The sequence below is a fragment of the Schistocerca gregaria genome, chromosome 3 (genome assembly GCF_023897955.1).
Source record: "Schistocerca gregaria isolate iqSchGreg1 chromosome 3, iqSchGreg1.2, whole genome shotgun sequence".
NCBI classification, from domain to species: Eukaryota; Metazoa; Arthropoda; class Insecta; order Orthoptera; family Acrididae; genus Schistocerca; species Schistocerca gregaria.
In genome coordinates, this window is record NC_064922.1 from 786,047,774 (window position 1) to 786,061,999 (window position 14,226).

Genomic DNA, 14,226 nt, shown 5'->3' on the forward strand with positions numbered 1-14,226 from the left:
CAGGAAACTTAGTTGGTCTCCACATGTCATATTTGGCTGCCCATTGTACCCGTTCTCTAAATGCCCTCCGTGTTCTCAGTGCAACGTCGTGGGGAGCGGATCGAACCGTCCTACTTCGCTTATATCGGTCGATCGTACGCTCCAAGCTGGATTATGGGTGCTTTGTATACTCCTCTGCACGGCCGTCCATCTTACGCCGCCTCAACTCCATACAACATCGGGGTTTACGGCTTGCGATCAGAGCGTTTTATACTAGTCCCGTCGAGAGTCTTCATGCTGAAGCCGGTGAATTGCCACTCACCTACCGGCGTGATATACTACTTTGTTGTTACGCCTGTTGGCTACTGTCAATGCCCGACCACCCATCGTATCGTTCCTTTTTTGACGACTCCCTCGACCGTCAATACAGGTTGTATGTCTCTGCCCTGCTACCTCCTGGAGTTCGCTTTTGTCGCCTCCTTCAACACCTTGATTTTTCACTCCCTGCAACCTTTAGAGTGGGCGAGAGCCACACGCCACCTTGGCTCCAGGCTCAGGTTCGCGTTCACCTTGACCTCCGCTCGCTCCCAAAGGAGGTTACCCCCAGTGCAGTATACCACTCCCGTTTTGTCAAACTTCGTTCGAAGTTCATTAATATGACCTTCATTTATACAGATGGCTCTAAGACCAATGACGGGGTCAGGTGTTCTTTTATTGTCGGGGCACAAAGTTTCAAATACCGGCTATATGGCCATTGTTTGGTCTTCACAGCTGAGCTCTTTGCCCTCTACCAGGCTGTTCTTTACGTCTGCTGCCACCGATATTCTGCTTATGTCATCAGCTCCGATTCTCTGAGCGCCATCCAGAGCCTCAGTGATCCGTATCCGTTTCACCCTTTCGTGCACCGGATCCAACACTCTCTTCAGCATCTGGTGGACGACGGGTCTCCCGTTAGCTTTATGTGGGTTCCTGGCCATGTCGGTATCCCTGGGAACTAAGCTGCAGATGCCGCGGCCAAGGCTGCGGTCCTCCAGCCTCTGACGGCTTCTTGTTGTGTCCCTTCATCAGATTGTAGCACGGTCATTTGTCAGCGCATTTTATCGCTGTGGCATGCCGATTGGGCTGCACTTAGGGACAACAAGCTTTGGGCCCTGAAACCTCTTCCCGTAGCTTGGACGTCCTCCTCACGTCCTTCTGGGCGGGAGGAGGTTGTGTTGGCCCGGCTACGAATTGGACACTGCCAGTTCAGCCATCGCCATCTGCTGACGGCAGCACCGGCGCCGTTCTGTCCATGTGGGCAGTTGCTGACGGTCCGCCACATTTTAACGTCCTGTCCGGATTTTACTACGCTGCGTCTTGATCTTGGCCTGCCATGTACTCTGGATGCCATTTTAGCGGATGACCCAGGAGCTGCTGCTCGCGTTCTTCGTTTGATCAACTTGACACACCTGTCTAAGGATGTTTGATTATGCTGTAGTTTTTTAATCCTATGCCTGTTAATACATCTTTTATAGTGTTGTCCCTTTTAGTTGCTGTTTTAACCTTGTGTCTCGCGGTACATTCCTAAATTAGTCAGGGCGCTAATGACCATTGTAGTTGTGCACCCTAAAACCACAAAAAAAAGGAACACAGGGTCTGAAAGGATATTGCAGAGACTGAGAGGGTGATGAAGAGCTGTTCTAGGTGTGGTGGGAAAAATGACAGAATGGACCTCACTTCAGGGCTTGAATTAGAAAGTCATATCCTTGCTGAAGTAGCTGATTAATACATTTGTGACAAGGATATCACTGAGTGACAAGAGGTGTACTCCTAAGTTTCTTTTATTTTTTATTCTTTTATTTTTAAGGGATTGACAGTATCAAGATTGGAGGTGATGCCTTAAGAAATTTGCTTTTGAATTGGGCTGTTTGGTACATTCAAGACCTCACCAGTCCTTTTCCTTCACCCCTCAATCTCACTGGCTCCAAAAGCTTGCAAATTTTAATATTTTTATATGTTTGTTATCCTGCCATCATTTAGTGAGTAGATTTTCATTATATTCTTTGAATTTTTTTGACTTAGTGTTATATCCTGAACGGAAAAAACGTAAACATTTCATGGGATGTTGTGTGAGATTATAGAAATGTAATATTTATTTGTTTTAATTTTCAGATCAGGAAGACCAACAAATGTGAATATGGTTGGAAGACTCCAAGAGTTTTGTGTAGCTAAGCATTGGCCTCTTCCTGTATACAATTTAGTAAACGCTCAAGGCCCTTCACATATGCCTCATTTTCACATGATGTGCAGTGTCAGAGATTTGGTGGCAGTGGGTAAGTTACATCTTGTTGCTCCAAATAAATACTGGTGTTGTAACTTTGTAGTACAAAATGTTTAAATATGTTGTTGAAAAGTAACTTTGGCTACTAACTTACTTTCAAAGCATAACACAAAATATTGGAACTGTTAGTAGTTGAATGTCACATCACATTTTCTCCATTGTTGTAGAGGTGACATTGATGATTTTTGCCTCCTACATTCCAAATAGCTTCATCACACATGAAGGAATGTAAATGCAGTAGTCTAATTAAAGGAATGGCATACATTTTATCTCCACTGTATTATACGAGGATCATTCAATAATCGAAGAAACAACTTAACCTGGAGAAAAAGTGTTTATTTTTACCAAGCAATACTTTTTCTACTTTTCAACAAAGTCCTCTTGAACATTTATGGTCTCGTTCCAAAGAGCTACAAGCTTTTTTATTCCACCCACAAAGAAATCTTTATCTCGATGTTTGAACCAATTTCTCACAAACTTTTTCATGTCCTCATTGTCCTGGAACCTTTTTCTATATAATGCCTCCTTCGGTGCACCAAACAAACGGAAATCACTAGGTACTAAATGAGGACTGTAAGGGGGATTGGGGGTGGGGGTTGAGGGGTGGTATGGGTTGGTGACAGGAAGGGCATCCAGCCACCCCTTTAATTAACCATGCCAAATCTGACCGTAACCATGCCGACCTTGGGATAACTGCAGGGCAAAGGCACAAGCAAATGAATGTTGACACATCAGCTGGTCAGGGCTCATCCATTGATGTCAACTTGGAGCCATAAAAGTATCAAACTTGCCCTAACAGTTTTTTCACAGACCAATTTGTACTTAATTATTGAATGACCCCTGTAAAATAAATCTTGACAAACTTTTGCATGCCCACATATTGCAGACTGACTTCATTGCAGATCCAGACTATCTGGACACTTCCTTGGACTTAAGACTGGACTTGACAATATTGCACAGAACTGGCAGGCTCCACAGATTAGAAATAAGCTTCAGAAATAAAGTTTATGAATTGTTGTCATAAAATATAATTAAACTTACAATTAAAAGTGTGTGTATGTTTTTTTTGTCTAATTCTAATGAAAGCATATTTGGCCGAAAGCTTATTTGTTTGACAATATTTATATTGTGCATATCTGTGACTCAGCATCTCCATTATATGGTGAGTAGCAATCTATCCTTTTCATAATATTGTCATTATTCCGTCCTGCATTTGCCGTTGTCAGTATTACATTTCCTAGAGAGGTTTGTATTACAGGGTGAAGTCTAAAAACTCCATTATCTGGGGATAAATTATCCAAACCTAGAACCCTGTTCGCTCACAAGATTCCAGGGTATTTGGCATAGTTTCCAGGCTTTTGAAAAGTAATTAAAAACTCTTCTGTTGGTGCAGTCTCTTCATACGTGTGTACTGAACAGACTTCAAAGACCTGTGATTTGAATGTACTGCGTGTCTACAACCTCTGTAGGAAGAAGCGCCACCGCAGTTAAAAGTGAAGTGGCTCTGTCTGTTCAAAATTCCTTTGTTGTAGATTTAAACACTGTCGTTACATTTCTTACAGAAGGGGCTCCAGTCAAAGAGAACTATAGTAATTCTTTTTTTAAAAAAGTGCCTGAGTTCAGAGTTGTCATGTCAGTGTCATATTGGTATATCTGCAGCAACTCAGAGGAGTAAGGTTAATTTGTGAAAGCATCCAGCAGCTTGAAGGGTTGTAGAAGAGCCTATGGAACTAAAGGGGCACAGATATTGCAGTTTTGAATGTTACTATTGTGCTTCCCATATAAAGGTTAGCTACTATCGTATCCCATAGCAACACTGTCAGTTTGTTCAAAATATTATTCATTAAATAATAAGTAAGCTGAGGAAAGCAATTTTTGAATAGATGTAAGATGTCCTCATCCAACTTACTTTCTATAAGTTGTTATGACACAACCGGAGGTACTTGTGTGAACAGAGAGACCACATCGAAACTCACTAATACATCAGCCGGCTTGAGCCACAAAGTCTTCAGTCATTGTATAAAATTTCCTGAGTTTCAAAAGTGATGTTCACACTTCCCTGCCAAAGGGCTCAGAGGTGAAGCCAGATGTTTTGCTAGGTAATATGTGAGGGTTCCTATGAGGTTCATTCAAATGAAATCTGGTCAGTGCATGTACCTTTGCCTTACACGTAAAGTGGCACCACGTAACTGTGGGTATGGTGGTGCTATCTATTGGTAGAGAGACTGACGCGTACACACGGTTTCATGTTGCGTAGCACCAATGTGGTTTCACATGGAAGAGAAGGTGGTCACAGAATTTATCATCTACTACTGACCATGCTGGCAAGTAAGCAGGAGTGAGTCAATATTTGGCACTGGAGGGAGTTGCAGACCATCAAATGTATCAACGAGTGCAGGCTGTATGAGTACAGTCTGAGTTGTTCAATTGTTGTGGAATGGCGCAAACGATTCCTTGATGGGCGCAAGTCACTGGAAGACGAAATCTCGTCCTGTACAGGCTCGTCATGTCATCACACTGGAAGTGGTTGTGGAAGTGAATGCTTTAGCCTTGGACAACTACAGAATCACCATGTATAAGATCCATCACTTACTGCGTATCAGCATAGGCACCATCAACACCATAATGCAAACGGACGATGAAGTGTGTGACTGGGTCCAGGCCTGGATCAGACAGCAGCCTACTAGCTTCTTCAAGGATGGAATCGACTGACTAGTGTGGCAATGGGATAAACGTGCCAAGAGTTTTGGCAACTATTTTTGAGTATGTGTATTGTGTATAACTACGTTTTTGAATTAATAAAACCGTTACAGTTACTTTACACTAGTGTTTGCATTTCATTTGAATTCCCCTTATACACAGATCAAAAAAAGTTTTTCATTATCCCGGTTCCCAGAACTCCTGAAGACAGATGTTGATTGTGGATATTGTATTACAGACACAGTCCCTTTGACAGTTCAAAGATATCACTAAACCCACCCAAAGATGTAAACAATCGTGCACGAGCAGCGCCTCCGTCTAGGAGGTGGTCCCACAGCTCATCAGTTCGTCATGCCACAAGGACGGAGGTACACAGCTCGTGTTGTCTGTAGTTCAACCATGCCTAGACGGTCAATACTGCGGTTCGATTGTGTCTGCATTGTTACTTTGTGCCAGGAACGGCTCTCGACAAGGGAAGTGTCCAGGTATCTCGGAGTGGACCAAAGCGATGTTGTTCGGACATGGAGGAGATACAAAGAGACAGGAACTGTTGATGACATGCCTTGCTCTGGCTGCCCAAGGGCTACAACAACAGTGGATGACCACTACATATGGATTATGGCTTGGAGGAGCCCTGACCATGTTGAATAATGCTTTTCGTGCAGCCACCGGACTTTGTGTTACGACTCAAACTGTGCTCAGTGGGCTGCATGATGGGCAGCTTCACTCCCGACATCCGTGGCGATGTTCATCTTTGCAACCACAATACCATGCAGCACGGTACAGAGAGGCTCAACAATGTGCCAAATGGACCGCTCAGGATTGCCATCATGTTCTCTTCGCCGACCAGTGTCGCGTATGCCTTTAACCAGACATTCGTCAGAGACGTGTTTGAAGGCAACCCGGTTAGGTTGAACGCTTTAGACACACTGTCCAGTAAGTGCAGCGAAGTGGAGGTTCCCTGCTGTTATGGGGTGGCATGATGTGGGGCCGACATATGCCTCTGGTGTTAATGGAAGGTGCTGTAATGGCTGTACGATCTGTGAATGCCATCCTCCGACCAATAGTGCAAACATGTCGGCAGCATATTGACGAGGCATTTGTCTTCATGTATGACAATTCACGCCCCTGCAGTGCACATCTTGTGAATGACTTCCTTCAAGATAACGACATCGTCCACTAGAGTGGCCAGCATGTTCTCCAAACATGAATCCTATCGTACTTGCCTGGGATAGCTTGGAAAGGGCTGTTTATGGACGACCCACCAACCACTCTGAGAGATCTACGCTGAATCGCCGTTGAGGAGGGGGACAATCTGGACCAACTTACGGGTGGGATGCCATGACGAATACAGGAATGCTTCTGTGTATTATAAGTACTGATGTGTACAGCAATAGGGACCACCACCTCTGAAGGTCTCGCTGTATGATGGTACAACATGCAATGTGTGGTTTTCATGAACAATAAAAAGGGCGGAAATGATGATTATGTTGACCTCTATTTCAATTTTCTGTACACGTTCCAGAACTCTTGGAACCGAGGTGATGCAAACTTTTTTTTTGATGTGTGTATATTGCACTGGATGGGGTTTACTGTGACCCCTTCCTTAGGTTCTTACACAGCACTTAAAGTACTATATCATGAATTAGAAGCTGAATTTGAGATTGTTATAAAATTTTGACAGTGGTATCCTTATTCAAAAACAGTTGTTCCAGAATTTGTGTGTTTGTTTGACAGAAAAGTATGTATTTGGAATTTTCTAAAGCTTATGAATGTTGTGCGTAACATATTGAGTAGTTAATTGTTACCCACTCTTCGAGCAATATTTCCACACTCTTCTGCTCCTAGACCTGGGTCTTTTGTCAGTGTTTGAAAGTTTTTGATCACAGTGTAAATTTAGTAGTGTTATAAATACAAAATCAAATTGGGGTAATGCAGGAGTAGGTTTAATAATGAATAAAAAAATAGAAGTTTGGGTAAGCTACTACAAACAGCATAGTGAACGCATTATTGTGGCCAAGATAGACATGAAGCCCTTGTACCACAGTAGTACAAATTTATATGCCAATTAGCTCCGCAGATAATGAAGAGATTGGTGGAACGTATGATGAGATTTATCTCATGATGAGATTTATCTCATTCATTATTCATATAGTTAAGGGAGACGAAAATTTAATAGTCATGGGTGACTGGAATTCAATAGTAGGAAAAGGAAGAGAAGAAAATGTAGTAGGTGAATATAGAATGGGGGTAAGGAATGAAATAGGAAGTCGTCTGGTAGAATTTTGCTCAGAGCATAAATAATCATAGTTAACACTTGGTTCAAGAATCTGAAAGATGGTTGTATACATGGAACAGGCTTGGAGATACTGGAAGGTTTCAGATAGATTGTATCATGGTAAGACAGAGATTTAGGAACCAGGTTTTAAATTGTAAAACTTTTCCAGGGGCAGATGTGGACTCTGACCACTATCTATTGGTTATGAACTGTAGGTTAAAACTGAAGAAACTGCAAAAAGGTGGGAATTTAAGGAGATGGGATATGGATAAACTGACAGTACCAGAGGTTATAGAGTGTTTCAGGGAGAGCATTGGGGAACAATTGATAAGAATGGGGGAAAGAAATACAGGAGATGAAGAAAGAAACCTTTGGGAGATGAAATAGTGAAGGCAGCAGAGGATCAAGTAGGTAACAAAACGAGGGCTAGTAAAAATCCTTGGGTAACAGAAGCAATGTTGAATTTAATTGATGAAAGGAGAACATATAAAAATGCAGTAAATGAAGCAGGCAAAAAGGAATACAAACGTTTCAAAAATGAGATCGACAGGAAGTGCAAATTGGCTAAGCAGGGATGGGTAGAGGACAAATGTAAGGATGTAGAGGCATATATCACTAGGGGTAAGATAGATATTACCTAGAGGAAAATTAAAGAGACCTTTGGAGCAAAAGAGAACCACTTGTATGAATATCAAGAGCTCACATGGAAACCCAGTTCTAAGCGAAGAAGGGAAGGCAGAAATGTGGAAGGAGTATATAGAGGGTCTATACAAGGGTGATGTACTTCAGGACAATATTATGGAAATGAAATGGGAGATACAATACTGCATGAAGAGTTTGACAGAGCACTGAAAGATCTAAGTCAGAACAAGGTCCCAGGAGTAGACAACATTCCATTAGAACTACTGATTGTCTCGGGAGAACCAGCCCTGGCACAAAACTCTACCATCTGGTGAGCAAGATGTGTGTGACAGGCGAAATATCCTCAGACTTCAAGAAGAATATAATAATTCCAATCCCAAAGAAAGCAGGTTGTGACAGATGTGAAAAGTATCGAACTATCAACTTAATAAGTCACAGCTGCAAAATACTAATGCGAATTCTTTACAGACAAATGGAAAAATGGTAGAAGCCGACCTTGGGGAAGATCAGTTTGGATTCTGTAGAAATATTGGAACACGTGAGGCAATACTGACCTTGGAAAAATGGAAATGAAGTCCCATGCTTCTTTACAGAGCGTAGGGGAAGGATGCGGGAGACCTGCACCGCCGTACTAGGCAAGGTCCTTGTGAAGGTGGCTTGCCATTGCCTTCATCTGACCATGATGGGGATGTATGATGATGATGATGATGATGATGATGAAGACGACACAGCACCACCCAGTCATTATGAGGCAGGAACAATCCTCGACCCCGCCGGGAATCGAACTCGGGGACCCCGTGCTCGGGAAGCGAGAACGCTACCACAAGGCCACAAGGAGCGGACATATTGACCTTACAACTCATCTTAGAAGAAAGATTAAGGAAACGCAAACCCACGTTTCTTGCATTTGTAGACTTAGAGAAAGCTTTTGACAATGTTGACTGGAATACTTTAAAATTCTTAAGGTGCAGGGGTCAAACACAGGGAGCGAAAGGCTATTTACAACCAGATGGCAGTTATAAGAGCTGAGGGACATCAAAGGGAAGCAGTGGTTGGGAAGAGAGTGAGACTGGGTTGTAGCCTATCCCCGATGTTATTCAATCTGTATATTGAGCAAGCAGTAAAGGAAACAAAAGAAAAATTTGGAGTAGGAATTAAAGTCCATGGAGAAGAAATAAAAACTTTGAGGTTGGCCGATGACATTGCAATTCTGTCAGAGACAGCAAAGGACCTGGAAGAGCAGTTGAACGGAATGGACAGTCTCTTGAAAGGAGGATATAAGATGAACATCAACAAAAGCAAAACAAGGATAATGGAATGTAGTAGAATTAAATCAGGTGATGCCGAGGGAATTAGACTAGAAAATGAGACACTTGAAGTAGTAAATGAATTTTGCTATTTGGGGAGCAAAATAACTGATGATGGTCAAAATAGTGAGGGTGTAAAATGTAGACTGGCAATGGCAAGGAAATCATTTCTGAAGAAGAGAAATTTGTTAACATCGAGTATAGATTTAAATGTCAGGAAGTCATTTCTGAAAGTATTTGTGATGAGTGCAGCCATGTATGGAAGGGAAACATGGACGATAAATAGTTTAGACAAGAGGAGAATAGAGGATTTCGAAATGTGGTGCTATGGAAGAATGCTGAAGATTCACATAACTAATGAGGACGTGTTGAATAGAATTGGGGAGAAGAGAAGTTTGTGGTACAACTTGACTAGAAGAAGGGATCAGTTGGTAGGACATGTTCTGAGGCATCAACGGATCACCAATTTGGTATTGTAGGGCAGCGTGGAGGGTAAAAATCATAGAGGGAGACCAAGAGATGAATACAATAAGCAGATTCAGAAGGATGTAGGTTGCATTAGGTACTGGCAGACGACGAAGCTTGCACAGGATAGAGTAGCATGGAGAGATGCATCAAACCAGCCACTTGACTGAAGACAACAACAACAACAACAACAACAACAACAACAACATAAACTTATTTCTTATGGATTCAACTGCTGTTACAGTACTGTGTTTCATTCACATAATAGCTGCCATGTGCTGATTCATATAGTAGTTAACAATGTTGGCATTGGTTATACATTAGCACTGTTGGCAACATTGTTGCACATGTATTAGTGGACATACCATAAACAAAAGTACAACAAACGGTCTGTGAGAAATCCTTAAATTTTATAAAAGTGTTTTTTTCAGTAATAAATCTCCTAGCCAAAAATTTTGAGATGCAATTTTCCACTAACATTGAAAATGAAACTGAGCCAGTGAGGCACACTTCACTTATTGCGAAGTGTGCTGTGATTTGGGTCAGGGAAAAACAAGCACAGATGGTTTGGAGTCTGTTACTGTCAGCAGTGCAGATATATCATGAATAATGGAATCTTCTATGAAAATGGCAAAAAATGATGGAAATGGTTACATTGTGCATTCTGCGTGCATGCCCAGAAGCTTCATCGGACATATTGAAGAGGCTGTTCTGGCAGCCATTGAGGGAGCAGTGTGCAACCAAGTGCAGATTGTGATACATGCTGGAATAAATGATGCCCATCATTTGGTGCCAAAGTCATACATGGATCAGTCTAGTGACTGACAGAGGGTTGAAAAGACCAACCTTGCTCACAGAACTTCAACAAAGTGTACAATCTGCAGCATTCTTCCCTGAACTGGACGGGACCCTATGGTTCTGAACCTTGTGTAGAAGGCTTGAATCACAGACTTTAAAGGTTCTGTAATAAGATAGGCTTTGATTTTTCTGGACCTGCCCACAAGTAAGTGGGTCAGGTGCAATACGCATCAGAGGCTGCTAGCCTGGTGACTGTCTGTATGTGGAATGCACCGAAAAAGTATTTTAGCCTGGTTTGTTCAGATAATGATGACAATGACACACACAAGTAGTGGTGTACTACTCAGAGTAAAGGCCTACACAGATGAAATGATTAAAATCTGAGTCATAAATTGCTGAAGCATTCACAACCAAATCATAGAGTTTGAAACAGTGGAGCTCGTAGTATGAAGTACAGAAAACGGACAAAAACCCATAATTAACAGCAGATAGATTCTTGGAATTGACCTAATTGTATACTGAAAGGATACGATAATATGAAATAGAACTGATCTATTTGTCACAATAGACAAGAATCTGCATGAGAGATTGTTGCAGCAGGCCTCAGCATTAAGGGAGAGCGCAAATTACTTACTGGATCCATCTAATGAGCACAATACACAGCCCCAGATGTAACAAAAAACATTGTTGAAAACCACAGTTCGTTAATACACATTTCCTCCTATCATGCTGTCATCATTGAAGGGTACTTTAATTACCGAACAAGTGATTGAAGTTTTTAGGAAACTGTTGCCTTACATGATATCTCACAAAACAATGCTAATACCTTCCCTGACTATCTTAGTTTTGGGTTCCATTAATGATGCAAATATATTAGACCTAATGGCAATAACTCCACCTAACCTCTTTGAGGTTGTCCTTACTGAAACTGATAATAATTGCTGCAGCAAATGCCACATGATCACTAAAACTGAAGTATGAAGGGAAACAAAAACAAGCAGAAAATTCGTATGTTCAGCAAGTAGATGCAGAAGCAGCAGCATCATGTCTCAAAGAGGAATTTGAAAATTTGATACTCCCGAACAGGAGCATGTAAAAGAACTGTGCTTCAGATTTAGAAAAGTTTATCAAGGAGTTGATAGATACGTACTAATAGTTTGTGCAAAGGGGGGGGGGGGGGGGGAGGGGGAGAGATCCTGTGTGGTATACGGAAAGCTGTGTAATGAATGTAAAACAAAGCATAGGACTACAGATAAAGCAACAGTGACTGAAACTAGTTTATCTGTTAAGATAGCAATGCATGAAATCTTCAGTGACAGCTGTAGCAGAGTCTTAGCAAATTATTTCTCTCAAAACAGGAAGAAATTCTGGTCATTTGTAAAGGCTGTCAGTGGCACAGAAGTTAGTGGCTAGATCTTAATGGATAAACAGGAAATCAAAATTGAGAGTAGCTCAGGAAAAGCGGAAATGCTCAGTTTTGTTTTCAGGTGACCCATGTGTAACACTCCTATTTTCTTCCTGCACCACTATGGAGATCGGTTGGTCATGTTAATAAACAGCTAAAATCAGTATAATTATACAAGGCTACACAACTCACTTGATTCCCTATCTGCTTCTGTACAAAATTACAGATTTTGCTGCTGTTAGTTCTCATTTTAATCATAAAAAATAAATATTGTGTGACGAGGGCCTCCCTTTGGGTAGACCTTTCGCCGGGTGCAAGTCTTTCGATTTGATGCCACTTCAGTGACTTGCCCGTCGATGGGGATGAAATGATGATGATTAGGACAAAACAACACCCAGTCTCTGAGCGGAGAAAATCTCCGACCCAGCCGGGAATCAAACCCGGGCCCTTAGGATTGACATTGTTACGCTAAACACTCAGCTACCAGGGGCGGACATCTTAACCATGATATACTGTATACTTCTTGAATTAAAAAATTCCAGTGAGTAGAAAAGTGGACAAATTGCACCCAAAGAGGACAGGTCACATGCAGCTATGAGAAAGCAACAGAAGTGATCCACAAAACTAATACCCAATCTCATTTACATCCACGTGCTGTAGACTCTTAGGGCATGCTCTGATTTCAGACGTAGAAAGGTATGTTGAACAAAGTGATTCCCTCCATCCCAAGCAGAAAGGGTTGTGAAAACAGTGATTATGCAAAACCCAACGTCCATTTTCTTCAAATGACATTCTGAAAGTCATACATGGATTGAGACTGTCAGTTGAATGGTGTATGTCTCAAAAAGCATTTGACTCAGTGCTACAAATATTTATTTACAAAATTAAAACTACATTAGAGAATTGAAAGAAATTTTAACTGTGTTGAGGATTTCTGGGTAGGGCAGACTCAGTGTGTTGTATTGGATGGATAGTCATTGATAGAAGTATAAGTAATGTCTGTCATACCCCAGTGAAGCGCGCCATTGTGTTACATTAAAACCTGGCAGATACTTTTGGCAGCTAGGAATTGTGCACTTCATAAATGGAAAAAAAACCTTGGTATCCAATGGCAATAAGATCAGTGGCTCACAATAAGAATCAGTTAACTTGCACACATACCTAGCTAAAGCATGTGCAAACTTTAGTTCAAAGGCAAGATGCTGGAAAATGCAGTCATTCTACAAGGAGACTGCTTACAAAACACTTCAGTGCTCCACTGTGGAATATTGCTCACTTATGTGGGACTCATATCAAATAAAACTAACAAGGATATTAAATGTATTCAAAGAAAGGTGACATAAATGGTCACAGGTTTGTTAGACTTGCAGGGGCGCATCTCAGGAATGTTGAAAAACCTGTGGTGGCAGACACTTAAATATAAGTTCATGCTTGCTAGTGCACTGCCATGCATGCTACAAATTTTTTCCCAAAAGCTGCTTCTGAAAATTTTAATTTCTAGGGGTTCATACCTCTTGTTGTATTTACCAGAGGTAAGGGCTCAACTGTTTTGGGTAGCCATTGGCCTAGCAACGATGTATATACCTGTCAGAAGAATCGACATACTGTTGTGGTCCTGCAACACAGGACACACATCCTCCAGCCCAGGCAAATTGGTTGGTTCTTTTGCATCAGGTGTAGTGTAAGGTGGAGCTTATAAAAGTGCTCTCTCTCTCTCTCTCTCTCTCTCTCTCTCTCTCTCTCTCTCTCTCTCTCTCTCTCTCTCTGTCTACTTCTATAATTTTTCTTCATGGAAAATAGTCAAAGATGATCTTGGGGAACTATGAAACTTTTTTGATGTCATTATCTATTACCAAGCTCCACAGTTAGAAATTTCCATACTTCTTTTACTCACTAACACTCTGGGGCATAAATGTAGCTATAGCTGACAGGGAACACACAGTAAGACTTCTAGGGTCACTGCAAGGGTTCTTAGGTCACTTAACTATGTTTTTAGTCGGCATTTTTCCGCCAATAAATCTTTGACACACTGTTGACATAATGGGCACTGAACATCTATACAATTAAGCCTAAACTGGTAAATTAGGGACAAACTACGGGCTTAATATGGTCGTAACTTGCCTGAAAAGAACTTAAAATGACTGCCAAAAATTATGTAAAACAGGAAAGACTGCAAATTTAGTAAAAAAAATTCTAATAACATCTTTTACTCTTTTAAGGTACAAATCATAAGTCGGGCATTTTCAATAAATTGCAATCTATTAGCAAAGTATCCAGAAGAAATTTTGTGACGACCTCCTATTATGCATATTTATTTATTGTTCCTATGTGT

At 41.4% G+C, this 14,226-nt stretch overlaps 1 protein-coding gene across 8 annotated transcripts in view; it reads left to right on the plus strand.

The window, feature by feature from the left end:
* LOC126354229 (double-stranded RNA-binding protein Staufen homolog) overlaps window positions 1-14,226 on the plus strand; it is a 207,163-nt gene that overhangs the window by 113,683 nt on the left and 79,254 nt on the right. For all 8 annotated transcript variants that reach the window (XM_050003723.1, XM_050003724.1, XM_050003718.1 and 5 more), the window contains one exon: window positions 2,131-2,291. In XM_050003723.1, the coding sequence (XP_049859680.1) occupies window positions 2,131-2,291 (161 nt within the window). The remainder of the gene's footprint in view (window positions 1-2,130; window positions 2,292-14,226) is intronic.